Source organism: Barbus barbus (assembly GCF_936440315.1).
Source record: "Barbus barbus genome assembly, chromosome: 43".
Lineage (NCBI taxonomy): Eukaryota > Metazoa > Chordata > Actinopteri > Cypriniformes > Cyprinidae > Barbus > Barbus barbus.
In genome coordinates this window covers 17414057-17431152 of record NC_136721.1, presented here as the reverse complement: position 1 = coordinate 17431152, position 17096 = coordinate 17414057, and the positions used below count along the sequence as shown (strand labels likewise).

At 36.9% G+C, this 17096-nt stretch overlaps 3 protein-coding genes across 8 annotated transcripts; all 3 read right to left on the bottom strand.

The window, feature by feature from the left end:
• Positions 1-774: 774 nt before the first annotated feature.
• On the bottom strand, positions 775-7332 carry LOC306862343 (mitotic-spindle organizing protein 2-like). Of its 6 annotated transcripts, none has more exons than XM_079405101.1 (5): positions 7250-7332; positions 6689-6889; positions 4077-4228; positions 3768-3902; positions 1657-2793 (listed from the first exon to the last, which is right to left on the bottom strand). In XM_079405101.1, exons 2-5 carry the CDS (start codon positions 6871-6873, stop codon positions 2642-2644), a joined length of 624 nt encoding a protein of 207 aa, XP_079261227.1. In that variant the 5' UTR covers positions 6874-6889; positions 7250-7332; the 3' UTR covers positions 1657-2641. The 6 variants fall into 6 exon arrangements, with proteins under 6 accessions (XP_079261230.1, XP_079261227.1, XP_079261232.1 ...); XM_079405106.1 differs by lacking the exon at positions 3768-3902 and adding an exon at positions 6957-7054 and having other exon boundaries at positions 7147-7255; XM_079405102.1 differs by having other exon boundaries at positions 1663-2793; positions 6957-7293.
• Positions 7333-8071: 739 nt separating this feature from the next.
• LOC306862634 (uncharacterized protein) lies at positions 8072-13032 on the bottom strand. The gene is made up of 8 exons (XM_079405542.1): positions 12839-13032; positions 11155-11353; positions 10876-11066; positions 10620-10790; positions 10379-10537; positions 9949-10083; positions 8956-9048; positions 8072-8864 (listed from the first exon to the last, which is right to left on the bottom strand). The coding sequence occupies exons 1-8, from the start codon at positions 12851-12853 to the stop codon at positions 8436-8438; spliced, it is 1392 nt and encodes a 463-aa protein (XP_079261668.1). The 5' UTR covers positions 12854-13032; the 3' UTR covers positions 8072-8435.
• A 444-nt stretch (positions 13033-13476) lies between these two features.
• Positions 13477-16658, bottom strand: LOC306862161 (lysosomal membrane ascorbate-dependent ferrireductase CYB561A3-like). The gene is made up of 6 exons (XM_079404831.1): positions 16615-16658; positions 16267-16444; positions 14918-15120; positions 14613-14767; positions 14235-14400; positions 13477-13721 (listed from the first exon to the last, which is right to left on the bottom strand). The coding sequence occupies exons 2-6, from the start codon at positions 16442-16444 to the stop codon at positions 13698-13700; spliced, it is 726 nt and encodes a 241-aa protein (XP_079260957.1). The 5' UTR covers positions 16615-16658; the 3' UTR covers positions 13477-13697.
• Positions 16659-17096: the final 438 nt, after the last annotated feature.

Genomic DNA, 17096 nt, shown 5'->3' with positions numbered 1-17096 from the left:
AAAAGACTGTGCATCTGCCATATAGCAATGAAAAGTAGAGCATAAGCCACATTTGTTGCAAGTGAATGTGGGCCATAGGCTACTGTATGCACATAGCAGTTTGTTTCACCAATTGATACTTCCTTTAATTGTTACACTGCTTTGTGTTGTTTACTTAAGCCAAAAATTCTAAAATAATGAAAATCTGAATTCTGTCATATCCCAATAAAGAAAAAATCCCATGGACATACATTTCTACATTCAGATTTTTGAATGTGTTTGAAGAAAGGTGTTTTGGATTAATTTGATAAAAAAAATTAAGTAAAACAGCAATACTGTGAAATATTACAGTGTACATAAAAAGGTTTCTATTTTAATACATTTTAAAATGAAATATATACCCGAGATGGCAAAGCTAATTTTTCAGCAGCCATTACTCATACAAATCCTTCAAAAATCATTCTATGCTAAGGGGAAAATAAATAAACATAATTGGTGTGGATTTTCCTTTGTAATTATTTGTTAAATTTAGCAATAGCAATGAATTAAACATGAAATTCTGAACTATCAAGACTGAAACAGTATTTTCTTGTAAAATGTACTCCAATCTTTCACATAAAAAAAAAAAAAAGTTTTTCAGAGTAATATGCTGATTTGGAGCTTTAAAGGGGTGGTTCACCTTCAGTTCCTGGTCCCCATTGACTTCCATGGTATGGGAAAAAACACTATGCAAGTCAATGGGGGCTAACTGAAGGAAAACTATTCCTTTAAGAAATTTCTAATTAATATCAGTGTTGAAAACTGAGACATTTTTCTTTAATGAATAGAATTTCAAAAGAAAAGCATTTGTTTGAAATATTTTTTTTTGCAACAACGTTTAGTCACTTCTGATTGTTTTAACAGTCCTTGCTGTATAAGTGTTAATTTCTTAAAACAACAAAAACCTTATGAGTGGGGTATGTAATATGGTTTAAGAAAAGTTTGGATAGTTTGTTTACCAGTAAAACAAATTCTTAAAAAAAACAAACAAACAAGAATCATCTAAATACCTACAAGAAAACCTGAAAGCCTTCCCATTATCTTTCTTCAATTAATTTTTCTGTATATGATCCTTTAGGACTGGTATCACATTATGATTGAAAAAACATTTACCCCCGGTTTCACAGACCAGGCTTAAACCTAGTCCTAGACTAAAATGTAAGTCTGAGCTGTTTCAGCTGAAATAAACCTGCACTGACTGATCTTAAAATATATCAGTGCCTTTGTTTTGTCTCAAGATGTACACTAGTAATGTTTTTTTCTAAAAATGTTTATAAAAATTACTTAAATGTCCTAATTGAACTATGGCCTAATCCTGGTTTAGTCTAAGCCAGGACTCATCAAACTTGGTCCTGGAGGGCCGGTGTCCTGCAGAGTTTAGCTCCAACTTGCCTCAACACACCTGCCTGGATGTTTGAAGTATACCTAGTAAGACCTTGATTAGCTGCTTCAGGTGTGTTTGATTAGGGTTGGAGCTAAACTCTGCAGGACACCGGCCTCCAGGACTGAACTTGGTGACCCCTGGTCTAAACCCTGTCTGTGAATCCAGGCCTTGAGCTTAAAGGCCCAATCTGGACCGACATGATTTGAACTCTGGAGTGTTAACCATTCTTTAAAACACGTCATTCTCAAGTCGTTCACTTCGAAAAATGATTTCATTATTTTTCAGAAACAACATTTTCATATAACTGCAGTTCATTACTGATGAGAAGTCTCAACCATTGTGCACATCTCAATAGCAAGAGGTCTTACCTTGGCCAACACAGTCGCCAAGTGTGACCAAACAGTAAAGAAAGTGCAGTGCACAAACACACAAGTGCTTCCATTGACCCTGGCCCTGTCTTACACTGTACAGCTTCTACAGAGGAAGGCATTGCAACAAATTCCATCTCATTCAACATTAAGTATGCTGATCAAGAGTTCATTCTGGTCAAAATGAATGAAGAGAGCAGTCATAATTCCAGTCAAAGTAACCGCATAATTAAATAGCTCTCATCAAGAAATACAACCAGAAACATTAACTGAGACTTTTCATCAAAACAAATACACACTCATATTTAGCTTTATACATGATTTAAGCATATTATACAAACTGTGCTTCATCATGTAAAGAATTAGAGTGCAAATTACAATAATTGCTTTCAAAGAGAAATACTCTTTACTCAAAATTGGAGATGCATTTGAAAAAAACGGATGAAAGGAAATAAAAAAAATAATGTCCATCTAGACATCGAAGCTTAACAAGACAATTTTGAGTCTTACACATAAACCGTTTAAAACAGATGTGGTTCACAGCAGCCCAAAGTGGATGGTTTAAAAACAGCTAAATAAAAAGATTATTTGTGTTTTTCTCAGATGGTTTTTGTGTGAACGTGTAAACTAAACCGTGGAAAATATGGCATACTTCAACTATAGTCTCTCTAGACGAGATGCAAATTTGATACAAAGAGGTCTTCAGTGAATCACCATAGATATCTCTGAGGAAATCCCTAAAATTATCATTTTAAACCATTTTTGTTTACAGTGAAAAAGTATCTTCCAATTCCACAGGAACCTTCATCAACAGAAAAACGGAGCTTAATTTGAACAAGTTTGGTATGTGTTGTTTAATTCATGAAGATCTTCAGTTGGAGGTGAGCTGAGAAGACGAGCTGCTGCTGCCTGAGCTCTTGGCGCTCTTCTGTCCCCTGGTGGCACTGACCTGCCTTGGCACTCGCTGGCTAGAGCCATCTCTTGCCGATTTGTCCCCTTGCCCTGAACTTGTTTTACTGCGTACTAAATCACAAATACACACAGAAGAAACGCTCATAAACATAACACATAAAACACATATATATGTGACAAGCTCTATCATTTTGAGTTAAAAGTTGCAACAAATTGTATTTTTTTTTTTATTGTGAAATTCAAAAATAAATGTCTGTCTGACGTTTTAATGTGGTGTGGCAAATCAATGATGATGCTTCAGTTCAAATAGCAGCATACGCGCATGAACCGATCATCTATTCTGCTTTAACTTCTAGATAATTAGTGCAACACTGCAGGACAATTTCTTCTGCGGACTTGGTTCCTGAAGTATTTGTTTTTCATGCAGGGATTTGAAAAAGTCTTCATTAAAGAGTTGAGAGCCATGATCCAACCTTACCAGCTATGAGGCGAATCACATAAACTTTGATTTGAAGCAAAAAAGTATTTGAAAATCAGACAAAAAGACAAAGGTACAAAACACTGATCAGCTTTAATGAGGGAAAGTACCACAATCCCATGAAGCACTATAACGTGTAGAAAATCAGTGATGAAGTGGCAAACACCATCCGTTTATGAAGTTGACAGTCACATGCATGCTTTTCAATGTTGGTGGCAGGCAATTTTGCAGGATACTGGTTTACTAGTGCATTACAGTGTCACACTCGACACACGCCATTAACAGACATTCATTTACCATGAGAAGCAGAGGACTCTATAGCTGGATGAGAGTCACAGAGTCCATGAGACACATGAAGGAAGCAGATCTAGGGCATTTCACCCCCATATTCGGATGCATTGAGCCCGCAAATCGCAGGCACAATCTGCGAGGCATGAGAATGAGAACAGATATACGACACTATGAAGCTGAGGCAGGAATTAGTAATGTCAGCATGAGAAATGTGCTGCAATAGTTCATGGGAGTGAAGAGAAGACCTTGAACTCGCAAGCATCGGGATTAAAAAAAGGTTGAGAGAACCAAGCTAAAAGAGCGAGAGAAGAAAAACCTTGAGAAACAGGAGCACTCGTGTCACCCGCACTGTAGACCACTATCTTAGCCCCTGCCCTAGGTGGGCGGGACACAGATGCAGTGGGAGGGGCTGCAGTTTTAGCGCTCTTTCCTGAGACCACACTCTCCTCTTCTATAGGAAGTCACACACAGATTACCAAAAAGGACAGTCGGAGTTCAAAAGTACCATCAGTACAGCATAGATGTTGCTTTGTATTAGACATCACCTATTTTCCAACTCAAATCATGTTAATTCTGTGGCATATTATACTTTGGTCTTCATGACTTTTACATGTGTAGCACTCACCTCTAGACTCTGAAGGCGCAGTGGCGGTGTGGGATGCTGTGGATGTGTCACCGGTGGATGTTTCAGAGACCTTCTGCCCCGCACACATGGCCTTTAGGGTCTGAAAGACTGCCAGAGGAGCAACGTTCATCTTTAACAGGTCCAATATGATCCTGCAGCAGAGCGAGATGGGCCATTTAGAATCATGCAACATTAACAGATAAAAACTGCTAACTCGGTGAGGGAGGTTGTGCTACAATGATTTTACTGTGTTTTTATTGCTTTTCTGAAAAGTGGCAACAGTAATGGGATTAAAGTCAGCTGTGTTCAATAAAAAAAGTATTAATAGGAAAACAAACCACACAAAGTCATATGGTTTATTACTATAATTGTAGGTGGTTGAGTACAGTTGTAGTTTTTATTAATATGTTGAATTAAGTATTTTTATATTTTGTTTTCATTTTAATTTTAGTCAAAGTTTTAATTAATTTGCTGTGCATGTGCTTGTGTTTTTAATGTCTATGTAGTTTTGATGTGGAAAATGAGTAATGTTGCCTTTGAAATAAAATTTTACTTTTTAAGAAACTATTTTATTTTAGTTAACTTTTTTTTTTTTTTTTTTTTTTTTTTTATAAATATAACACTACTTCGTCCACACCTCACCAAAAATTCAGAAGTACTAATGGAAAAATTTTATTATTTCCGCAAACTAAGTCAGAAAGCTGTTAACCTGCCTTATTATGAGCCAGACCAAAGACTATACATATTAAAAGATGGTTCACTCCTATTGCTTATGAATGAGAGAAACTGCAATGTGCAATATGGCAGAATATGTCCCGCCTTCTAAATGAAAGAGCCAATCGCTGATTGGTAAAGTCACTGTGTCACTGCAGCTGGAAGCTCCAGTTCCCATAGATTATAACTGCAAATGCGCATTGGCTGGTCTAGCTCGAAAAATAAGCTTTTTAACACATTTGAGCATAAGGAACAACATTCATGGGGTAGTTCATTTCACATTTTGTTGCCGATTTGAAATATGTAATTTAATTTTGAATTCAGCAGGCAGTTTTTGGGATTTCAGGATTCCCCCATTCATTTAGATAGGACTTGGCCTTGGAAGCCCAAAGTAGCTCCCCGGAGGCGTTACAAATGTGGCTCACCAAATTAACAGACTTTCTATGAAAGTCCCTTTCAAAGTCCCTTGGCCAGACATGATTTTAAAAAATGACGGTTCTTGGTTCAGCGAGTTGGTGACTGGAGAATGGCTTTGACTATTCTGACAAATTGACAGTTCAATTGATTAATTTAAAGGGATACGTCACCCAAAAATGAATTCGGTCACTAATTACTCATCCTCACGTCTCATGTTTATTGAACTACTGATGGACTATTTTAACGATGTCCTTACTACATTTCTGGGCCTTGAACACGTCAGTTGCATTGCGGTCTATGGAGGGTCAGAAAGCTCTCGAATTTCATCAAAAATATCTTAATTGACCCCCTTAGTTACTGTTGCCATGACCGACAAACAGTGCCGCTCTCACACTACACACGTTCTCACGCAGTGAAAAATATATCGCAGAGCAAAGAGAAAAAGGACAAAACACCGACAGAAAAGACAGAGCAGGTTACTTCTGATATGAAACAAGGTCTCAAGAGTCATTTTTAAAGAAATTCAAACAATAAATACCGTTTTGTGGCTCTTCGATGTCCTAACAGATCACTGTATTGCCTCAGTTTAAACACGATTGTCTTTTCATATTTACTTAAATCAGGAAATTAACATGAATAAACTTCAGAAAGTGTTTTATTTCAACCGCGGAACACACCATTTTTCAAGTTTAAGTCCAAGAGTTAATCTGCTCTCCTCTCTGATTTGTGTTTATAAAGACAAGCATGCCAGACATCCATGCGTATTTACATATTTTCCGAGCGACAATATAACGCGACACATATAAAAATGGTTTTAAAAAGTACATAACGCCATAGTTTCATCACATTAGAGTGTCCCAGTGACTGTCTTTTTGCTGTAAAGGACTTGTCATAGTTTAATGAGTGGGAAGTTAACTGCATTGAGGACAGATGAGCACACATGTGTATATACAGCTTCCATTTGGGCAGAAGTTCATGGTATTTTGTCCACAGAATTTTAAGAACATACGTTTTAACATATTATTTAACACTCAGCATTTAACTTTATTCTCAGTTCATGCACTGGTCAATTTTGAGATTTGCTTCAGTCTTTCAGGCTAGTAGAAAGAAAACAGCCAAAATACACATTCAGGTACTACACGTTATCTATTTGCATTTGTAGATTTCAATTACAAGATGTTTTCTCAGAATACGTTTTTTTTTGTCATGCACTGAGCCAGAAATCTCCACCTCAGTAGCACTTACACACCAACCCTATCAGTTTTATTCCTAACAATATCCTGAAGCTTTGAAAATGTATGGACATGTTGCAAGTATAGAAATGTATGGATATTTAATCATATAATGACAACAGAAAACTTGTAATACAAAATAATGTACTGCGATTAATCAACGGAAAGAATAGTGATATTTAGTTATTTTTTTAACCCTATTCACCCATGACACCATATACGTTTTAAATTTGATTTTGTGGGACTCACTTGAAAACCTCTTGATCAATGACTATCCCAGCAGCCTGAGTGGCAGCCTGAGTGAGCTCGAACAGCTCAGTCTCCTCCGCATTTAGGACCTTTTTCTTCTTGATGCTGTATTTCTGCACATTCCCGCTGACGGTCACACTCAGAGACGGGGGATCCGGGGCCGAGGGCATCGCTGACTGTGACATATGCGTCACCTAAACACTATAAAACACAGGAAATCATACAGACAGCAATCACAAAACAATCGAGCATTTCTGTTAGAGCTTACCGATCCTGTAAGGTCCACGGAAACACTAGTGTCCTCTCATGAAATGTATTTAAAATCAAGTGATACGTGGTGGGGTGTCCTACACTGGCGAATGGCCTCTTTTATGGTAAAATATTATTATAAATGTTGCACAGAAACAACCAAACTTGACGCATACAAGTGATTGTGCACAACTGCATAGCTAACTTACCACATAAATTACGTTACATACTGAATTCGATAATGACACTTCCTTTATATTTTACCACGACATAAGCTTGAAATAAAACGATAAAGTTTAACATAATACTCACAGTAGTGCACTATAGTGAATTGCCCGCGCCTTCCTCCCCATCTTAATAAACACATAGTATTACTTACTGCCACCATCTGGTCTGGAGAAGGCGCTAGCCAACAGACTCTTTTTGCACATTCAAAACTTTAACAACTTAGTAAGTGCAACTATTTACACTTTGACCATAACCATAATATACAAGCTAAAATTACAAAAAAAAGTCAACAGCGGGGAAAAAAATGAAGAGCTAGCATGTGTTTGTGGCGCTTCAGCAGTGGTCTGATAAATAGTTCACAACTGAACAATGACACTGAGAATATTTTATAGCTATTGAAATGAAAATACAAATATGAGAATTATTTTCAGTAACCCAGTGCCATACATACCCAGTAGTCACACACTGAATGGGGAGATGTAAAAATTCAGTAAATTGAAGTGAATTCCCCATAAATCACATAATCCCAGAAACTATTATGTTCATCTCAGTGGATGAATTCATAAAATAAACAGAATATCAGATTAACAGCTGACCACAGCACTCTACATGACCATGACTGGCCCATCATGATGTTGTTTAATGTGCTGTCAAACAATTAATCGTGATTAATCGCATCCAAAATCTAAAGTAAATTTGTTTACATAATGTGCACTGTTTTTATTTTGTATATATAAAACACACATACCGTATCTATTTTAAAAATATTTACATGTATATATTTTTATTCATATAATTTATATCATATATAAATATACTTAATACATAAACAACATTTTTCTTAAATATATGTGCAAGTGTGTGTATTTATATATGCATAATATGCACAGTACACAAACATATATTATGCAAACAAAAACTTTTATTTTGGATGTGATTAATCATTTGACAGCACTAATATATATATAAATAGATATTAAACACTAAAGCCCAACAGGACAATCATTATGCCAATAAACCTTCAAAATTTGACAACCCAACATAAAAACGTTTTTCCATAATCTCACAATAGTTCATCACAAAATTTTTACTTCATGAATTTATGGTTAGTTACATGGTTCTGTTTATGCTCAAAAGAACATCAGAAATAAATCCTATGCTTTGATCCTGCACATTGTTTGAGTGACAAGAGCATTGAAGTACATCAGAAAGCATTGACAAAATGCCCCCCCCCACCACCACCAAGTGTGTTTTTAATGTCAAGTCATTTTCAGCTGACTCTCTGTACTTTGCTTTCAGTCATCTCTTCTGAGGCATCCGCTGATCTGCGCTTCTTAGATGACACGAGGGACAACGACACTTCCCGTGTATCCTCTAAAACATTAGATGTAGTCAAGCCAGTGTTTGGCAAATCTAAATCCAAGCCGGGGCTCTCCAAACAGGGAATTGTATCAGTTGGTACTGGTTCAAGCTCTGTGGATTTTAGTGCCTCGTGTTGCTCAGTTTGTAGTTGCACATCCATATCCTCCAGACCTGTTAAAGTGCCACTGATGGCTTCAGTTTGTGACTCTACATTGAGCTCCAGCGTCCCCTTGTGGCCATTGATAGGCATGTTATCTGCCCCTGACAGGATCTCCCTTCTGAGTGAGGCCAGCTGGGCCTGCAGGAGCTCTTTGTGCTGAGCTTCAAGGTTTTCCAGCTAACAATATAAAAAAAAGAAAATAAGACAGTTTCACTCTGGAATAATGTACATTTTTAGTAACCCAAACCTGTACATTCAGAACACTTACAAGCTTGGCCACCTTCTGCTGGCTGCGATCTGGACATTGATAAGCTTGCAGTTCCTCAGACATCCTTACGTTAGACTGAACCAGGCTTGCAATCTTAAAACAAAATAGAAGGGATGCAAAGGAAAACTGAATTCTAGCAATTGTACACGTGTATGATCTGCAGTTAAAACTCACAGGAAAATATTAATTAAAAGAATACACACACATATACATATATTCCTGTGATGGCAAAGTTGAATTTTCAGCATAATTACTCCAGTCTTCAGTGTCACAGAAATCATTCTATTATGCCGATTGGCTGCTTAATATTTATTATTGTTTAAAACAGGTAATATTTTTGAGGAAACCAAAATACAACTTTTTTTTGATGAACATGAAACTTTCACTTTTGAACTGTCACTCCAATATTTCACTGTATGATAGATGAAATATGAGTGGTATTGCTTGCTTGGCTAACCATCCATTGTAAGTGTATTTACTGTCAACATGTGTCCCCTGTGTTTATACAACAGGGCAATTTAAAATTGTGTGGTGAATGACAACATACCGCAAATGAGCAACATAAAAAAAATGAAACAAAACATTGAATTTTACACCAATGGAAGTTAGAAATGACTTAGAAATACAACAAGTAAGGAACAACTGACGATGGACTGTTAAATTATTAGAAAATAATGTACACCCGAGGTGGCCGTGCATTATTGGGTGTGCATTATTTTCTGATAATTCACAGAAAAGTCAAATTATTCCATTAATACTATAGTTACCACACCTCTAGAAATTGTTCAGGATGTATTTCAAGACATTCATCAGGTTTTAGTCCTTAAAACACTTGCGTGTAGGACTAACTTCTTGCGCAAATCACTACACGCCTCTGTTGCCAATTCCAAAACGTCAATTTAGAGTGAGTAACGGAGGCTTGATTCGTTGATGGCAGACTATTGCCGTTATTAATGCAGATTTTAGAGAGAGAGAGAGATTAAGCAGGTATACCTGTTCTTTGAGCTGTTTAATCTCAGTTTGTAGTGTCTTCTCCATACTCTCCTTCTCCTGACGTAGTGTGTCGATCTGCTGGTGGAGCTCCAGGAGTCGTTTCTGTAGCAGGGTCTGTTCCAAACTTTCTGCCTCCTGAAATTAAAGCAACACATCTTTTTGACAGCTTTTACAGGAGATCTACAAAACCAGAAGACTGAATAAAGTACATGAATAATGTACACTACTGTTAAAAATTTGGGGGTTGCTAAAAATTTTTTTGTTGTCGCTTACTTTTAACAGTAGTGAATGTAAGGAATACTAATAGTAGAGCTGCATTAATTATAAGGCACCTTCTATTTTGTTTGTAATTTTGAAGCTTCACAAAACATTAATCGTGAAGTGCCATGAAATAGTGATATGTTCAATGATTCGCGTTAATAATGTTCACCTCTTCAGTGAGGATACCAGTAGCTGTGTCAAATATCACACTGTTTCCCTGTCCATCAGGGTCCATAAGAACAAGAGTCTGCATCCCATCAGATGAATTCTGGGAAGACCCCACCTCTTCCTCAGCACCCAATGGGATTCCATTTCTCTCACAGTCTTCCTTCAAACACAGAAACAACAATACTTCAACGCAAACACCAAAATGGTTCATGCCCAAAATAAAGCTTTGTGATTTTGTCTACCTTTGGCTCCACAGTCAGTAGGGTTTCAGTGCCAGTGGTCAGGATGGGCTGAGTTAAGATGGATCCAATGCTAGTGCCATCTCCACCCGGTCCAAGACTAACCGCCAGCCCTTCATAGGCTTTAGCACAAGCCTCTGAGCTCTCGCCATAATACTGTCGGCAGTTCACATTCTAGGACAGGACACGTGCAAACATGATCAAAAAACGCTTTATCCAAAGTGGAAAACAGATTTAACCCAGGGTTATCCACCTTTACCTGTGTGACTTGGATCTGGAATGTGGTGTGGGGATTTCGGAAGTGTGTTTTATAGTGTTTGATGGCCTCGTCCCTCCTGTTGAAACCATTTCTACAGCGGTAACAGTGCCAGTGTGCACCTTTAAAACGTTTTTCTCCTTTAATAGTGCCCACAATCTCACAATGGATACAGCAGCGCAGCACCTTCAAGCCTGTCCATAAAAAAAGAGAGAGATTGACCAAATATCTCCAAAGCTCACATGTGATCACATGTGAGTCTTTAGTCTCATTGTGCCTCACCTGCAAAGTCAATGCCTTTGTCCACGTGTTTGATGCGGAAGTGAGCTCGCAGGATGATGGGATCTTGGTAAGCCTCGGCCACAGAACAGAGCGGGCAGTGCATATGCACTCCTTTTTCCTGCCCTAAACACTTTTCATCCTGACACAGCACAGGTGTGTATGTGTGTTCTGTTCCTCTGACACGAACCGAGGGATGGGCCTAGAAAAATAAAGCAGACAGCTAGTGAATGAGATTATAATGAATAAGTAGCCCTATTTCAATGTGAATCACTTCCTTGCCAATAGCGGTTTAGGACTGGTGCTGACTTGAATTGAAATACACAAATATTTTTTTTGTTTCTGAATACATAAAGAATTTTATTTTGTTTTAACTTGGACAAATCTGTATCTAGAGGTTGCTGTTCATTAAATGTTCGCTGGCGCTCATGCACATTACTGTCAGAGTGAAGGGACAATCTGTTGAGGCTGCAGAAAAACAGATGCATCGAGTGAGTGGTGAGGTAAAACAGGTTCAGTTACTTCAAGACATATCCTTTCAGACAAGTTGCCCAATAGTTACTGCTTGCTCTGTCATTTTTATTTTTTACCATTCTGCTGCAGATGTACAGCAGGGTCACCAAATATATCAAGGCAGAATTAAAGTTCCTTGAAATATGTTACCCAAATTCTCTCTGGTGACCCACTCTATTTTAAATCCTAGAATTAATTTTACTCTGATGTGAACAGATGCAGATGTACAGCGGGGTCACCAAATATGACAAGGCAGGGTCACACCTTACGAAACCCATTACCCCCCTTTATTTCACATAGAATGGCTTTAACGTTGCCCAGATTCGCTCTGCTGATTTCTAACACCCTCTAATTTATATCCTAGCATGCATTTTGGTCTGATGTGAAGACCTTCATATACACATCAGGGTCACCCAGTCTGACAAGGCAGCATTAAAGGTTATCGAAATCTGTTACTCCTCCTATTAGAAACGCTATGGATTTAATGTTACCCAGAAACACTCTTGTAATGTCTAAACTCCTTCATTTTATATCCTAAAAAGCATTTTGGTCTGATGTTAACAGATGAAGGTTAAATTCAATCCACCAAATCCCTCTATTTCACACACAAACGTCATAAATAGCCCTAATTATGTAGTTTATTTAGTTCGAATCAACATGTAAAACGTGTTTAGACATTATAATTTGAATTGCAGATCGCTTCACACATTTACATTTTGTTTTAAGATCCATTTCTTCAATCTTTAAGAGCCCCTTGTGGTAAACATAAGCATTGCCGCTGTAAACCAATGAAACTTGGCCCATAGCTTTACGTTTAACATTATAAGAAATTATTACCTCCATATTATCTCAAGTTCTCGTTTGCAAAATTATTTATGTACATGTTGAAGATGAATTACATTTGCTTAAATGGGCCTAAAGCATCACTAACAACTGTATTTACATGTATTTCACAAGGACTGCAACTAACGTTAGCTCAATGAATAAAATAATGGGTCGTTATAAAATCATATTAATAATATTATGTTGATTATGCAAATCTTCACTACTGCACTGAATCTCGTTGGTCCAAAAACTTTAAAGCTATAAGCAGCTTTTGCACACTTAATCAAGCTAACAACTTTAGCAAGCTAACACAAAACTCACAGCAATTCACGTTTAACCTTTCACTCACCACAAAAGCGGACATGCTTTCGATATTATATAGAAATCCGATTTCAATTCCGCTATCCGCCGGCGTTTGTTGTAGTCTTTAGCCTATGAAACATCCCATTTCAGAGCGCTTGTGTGGTTCGTCATCTGTGTGTACACACATTCACCTGCGAGTTTCCAGTCACATAACACCGATGAATGCAACGACGAGCTGTCAGTCTTAGAGTTCAGCGTAAATGAATTTCATTGGACGCCATTAGTTTTGGTGGAATTTTAAACCAATCAGCACCGTAAGCGATGAATAAGGCATGTCGGTGCCTTAGTGTTTTATTTAAATTACTACAATTTATATTTTTTTTACGAATTATTAGAGTATAGTTAAGGATGTGTAGTTTAAAAAAAATTGCTATAAGAAAAAATGTTTTGCTGAAGTAATATTACATTATGTCCTACATAATTCTACAAAGCTCTTATAGCCATGTAAACACGCACTGCACACAAGGGGATGTAGCTCAGTGGTAGAGCGCATGCTTTGCATGTATGAGGCCCCGGGTTCAATCCCCGGCATCTCCACTTTTTTTCACAACTACAGCACTCGATCACATGCAAATCACCACAATGTAAAATCTAAAACAGATATATACACGGATAGAAAAATGAACGTGGCAATACATAGTCGATTTATTGTTTTTTTTATTGCAATTGTCTTACTAACCACAAGAGGTCTGTCTCTCACATTGATAAGGCATGTCAATCTGGGCACTCATTTTGTTTTGGATGTGTAAATGAAGCAAGCATAGAAGCAGTCAGCTGCCACAGTGTAGTCAAAAAGTGATTTGTATAATTGTGATATACACGTTTCTTCTTGTTTACTCCAGTCTTCATCTGGCATCTGTCAGCAAAGGCTATACAAATCACATTAAAAGAAAACATAAATTCAGCCATTCCCTCTTTATTCAGCACTTAATTTTCCTTTTTAATGTTATAAAAGCATAATTTTACTAAATTAAAAATGTTTAATTTATGCAAATGTTTTAAAAAGTATCTTATGCTCACCAAGGCTGCATTTGACCAAAAAAAATACATTAAAAACAGTAATATTGTAAAATATTGTTACAAAATTTTAAATGTTTCCTTTTTAATATATTTAAAAATGTGATTGCAAAGCTGAAGTGATCCTTCACATGATCCTCCTAATATGCTGATTTGGTTCTGATTTTAATAAAAAGTTCAGAAGAACAGCATTTATTTGAAATATAAACCTTTTAAAATCTTTTTAAATTATAAATGTATTTACTGTCAATTTTGATCAATTTAATACATACTTTCTGAATAAAAGTATTGCATAAAACAACAACAACAGTATTTATTCTTACAATTCATTTTTGGCATCTTAAAGTGGATGTCATCATACTTACTCTGTCAGTTTCATTCTCAGACTCTGGATTCTTCCATTTCTGATTGAACAGAAGTTTCAGCACTAACAATCCAAAAATAACAACTGCAACGCCTAATGAGTTTGCAAACAGAGCTTCAGCAGGCAGTGCCGTATATGGTTTGGTATTGCTTCCATTTCTCCCATTTCTGCTGAGACACAATTGGTTGGAAACACTGAAACAGCTACAAACATCTCAGCCATTATAAAAACAGACCATTAGAGGATGGTTTCACCATAATGAGAGCTCCCTACACAACTAATTAAAAAAGAAAACATACTATTATGTGATTATCTGAATAAGATAAATCACAGCCATTTCTTGTAGCTACAGGGTTGTGATGATAGGATTGTCACTCACAGTGTCAGCAGTAGTTTTTCATTGATCCCAGACAGGCTGGTGATGAGACTCATGATGAAGATGGCAATGCCCATCCAGATGTGAAGAGGTTTCAGACGGGCTCTAAAAGCCAAAGGGGTCCAGGGCAACAAGAAAGCACAAAGACCCACAAACCACTATTCAATTAGAGGAGAAAGGCAAAGGAGACCATGTCAAGCATAATTTATTTAAAATTTGATGGAGTAGAACATACTCATGGAGCTTTATCGAGCATGAAGCAATGAAAATACTGTGATGTCAATCAGGCTTGACCGTGTATACTGTACCTGCAAAGTGAATAGGGCCACTGTGGAGATCCCAGTCCAGCTGTGTAATGAATACAGATGAGGGATGTTGTTGGCAGTGTGAAAATCAAAGGCCGCACACAATCCAAGCACAGACAGCACCACGGCCACAAACAACAGCCCTGCATGGGCCCGCTTACTCCACCACCGGCTCCAGGTGAGAGGAATACGGTATAGGACTATGGCTGAGAAAGAGAAACGGACACATTGAGAGAAGGACTGATGCAGAATATATATTTCCACTATTCAACTATTTCCACCAAAATATCATAATAAATATTTCTTGAGCAACCAAATCAGCATATTAGAATGATTTATGAAGGATCATGTGACACTAAAGACTTTACCATCACAGCTTTACCAATTCAGCTTTCAAGACTTTACCAATTCAGCTTTACCATCACATGAATCACTTACATTTTAAAATATATTCAAAAAAGAACACCAAGACGTCTGGTCACCCTAGAAACAAGCCAAGCCAATGATTATCCAGTGGAGGACAGGCTGATGTTGTCTACAATATGTACACATGAGTAGGCCTATACCTAGTAAAACCTCCACTTAAACTGATCTCTAACTTCTTAAACTTTGGCAAACGACGTTAACAGTAATCGCATTTAGTTAACAAAACAACACACATTTTAAAGTTAGTGAAATAAAAGGAAACAATCAACTTTACATACCCATATTCCCAGGCCCACTGAACACACCCCAGTTTCTTGACCCCCCACGTCAAAACAGTGCCATGAAGCAAAACGCACAGAAAAGTGAAGCGCAAAGGGGAATCACGAGTTCAAGCTTGACTGAAACGCAAAATAAATGAAGCGTTGCAAATGAATTAGTAGGTGTGAGCATGGAAAACATGTGCTGCAGAGATAAAATAGAATCAAAGTTCATAAGCTTCTTTTACAACTGTCATTGGTTTTTGCAATGAATTATATCTTAATTTTTGCAATTCTTTATTTCTGTTTGCAAAACTTAATTTTTTCTCTCAGTACTTTATTTTTATTTTGCAATCTTTATTTTTGTTTGCAAAACATTTTTTTTTTTTTGCTCAATACATTATTTTTCTTTTGCAATCCTTTATTTTTATTTGCAAAACTACATTTTTTTAAACAAAAATCTCAATTTGCTTTACATTTCATATCACTTCCATCTTAAACAAATGTGATATTAACAGAAATAATTTCTGATTCTTTCCTATAAGAATATTTGTAATGGAGCAAGACCATAAACATGAGAAGGAAAGAGAAGAGGTCCGCTAGTTAAAAACAAGAAGAGAGAAAAAGTGTTTTTACATGCGAGACAGAAAGAGAAGTGTTTCCTCTCACCATTTCCATACAGCACCACGAGACTTGTCACCATGAGGACCGGGTGCCAGTTAAACTGCAAAAAAGATCCATCCCAGGCAAATCCTCCTCTCCAGATCCCACTCCACAGACACACGAACATCACACACAAAAACCCGAGCCACACGCTCAGCACGTAGAAGAACACAGGGAAACGCATCTAAAACAAGAGACAAAGAAAATGACTGGATAAAATGTATCTTTAATAGTTCTTTACATTTAAGGTTTTCATTTTAGCTTTCAATTCTTCAGCCAATACCTGGGATGTCTAATAAAGCTGTGTAATGGCAAATGCTTATTATGTCAATTCTTTAATTATAAAATTCTTACCTTTCTTTTTGTTCAAGTCATTCAATGTGCATAATATCTCCTCTGTTTCTCTCTGTGACTTTCTTTTAAGTCCAACCCCAGATTTTTGAGAGATGTTATGCAAGTCATGGTCATGCTGTTAATGCATTCTCCTTAAGTGTCTACATAATTATAATGGTATCTCGAGGAATATATAGTGATATTATGTGAAAAAAAGTTCTATAAACTGTTTTATACAGCCTTCTCCCATTTCTGGATTTCTGGCTTATACGCATAACATAGGCACCCACAATTTATTTTAATTTATTATTCAAAACTTAAAATATTACAGTAATTAAAGTACAGCTGTTCTTTAGGCCATTGCTTTAGGTGCCAAACCATTATAAATAATAAATGGCAAATACCACTGAAGTTCTAAATACAGAATACATAGCAATTTTAAATTTTTTGCTGTGTCATACAGACATTGGAGCGCCACAAAGGCGTTAGTGTCATTCTGTGAT

Excerpts from the sequence above, each read along its gene's own strand:
- LOC306862343 (XM_079405101.1), bottom strand. The coding sequence starts at position 6,873 with ATGTCACAGTCAGCGATGCCCTCGGCCCCGGATCCCCCGTCTCTGAGT. Across the intron at positions 4,229-6,688 it reads ATTGATCAAGAGGTTTTCAA|GATCATATTGGACCTGTTAA; the intron begins GTGAGTCCCACA and ends GCTCTGCTGCAG. Across the intron at positions 2,794-3,767 it reads GAGTGCTCCTGTTTCTCAAG|TACGCAGTAAAACAAGTTCA; the intron begins GTTTTTCTTCTC and ends TTTGTGATTTAG.
- LOC306862634 (XM_079405542.1), bottom strand. Across the intron at positions 10,538-10,619 it reads TACTGACTGTGGAGCCAAAG|GAAGACTGTGAGAGAAATGG; the intron begins GTAGACAAAATC and ends CTGTGTTTGAAG. Across the intron at positions 9,049-9,948 it reads TTAAACAGCTCAAAGAACAG|ATTGCAAGCCTGGTTCAGTC; the intron begins GTATACCTGCTT and ends TTTTGTTTTAAG.
- LOC306862161 (XM_079404831.1), bottom strand. The coding sequence starts at position 16,444 with ATGCGTTTCCCTGTGTTCTTCTACGTGCTGAGCGTGTGGCTCGGGTTT. Across the intron at positions 15,121-16,266 it reads CGTGGTGCTGTATGGAAATG|CCATAGTCCTATACCGTATT; the intron begins GTGAGAGGAAAC and ends TCTCTTTCTCAG. Across the intron at positions 13,722-14,234 it reads CTGAGAATGAAACTGACAGA|CCTTTGCTGACAGATGCCAG; the intron begins GTAAGTATGATG and ends TGATTTGTATAG.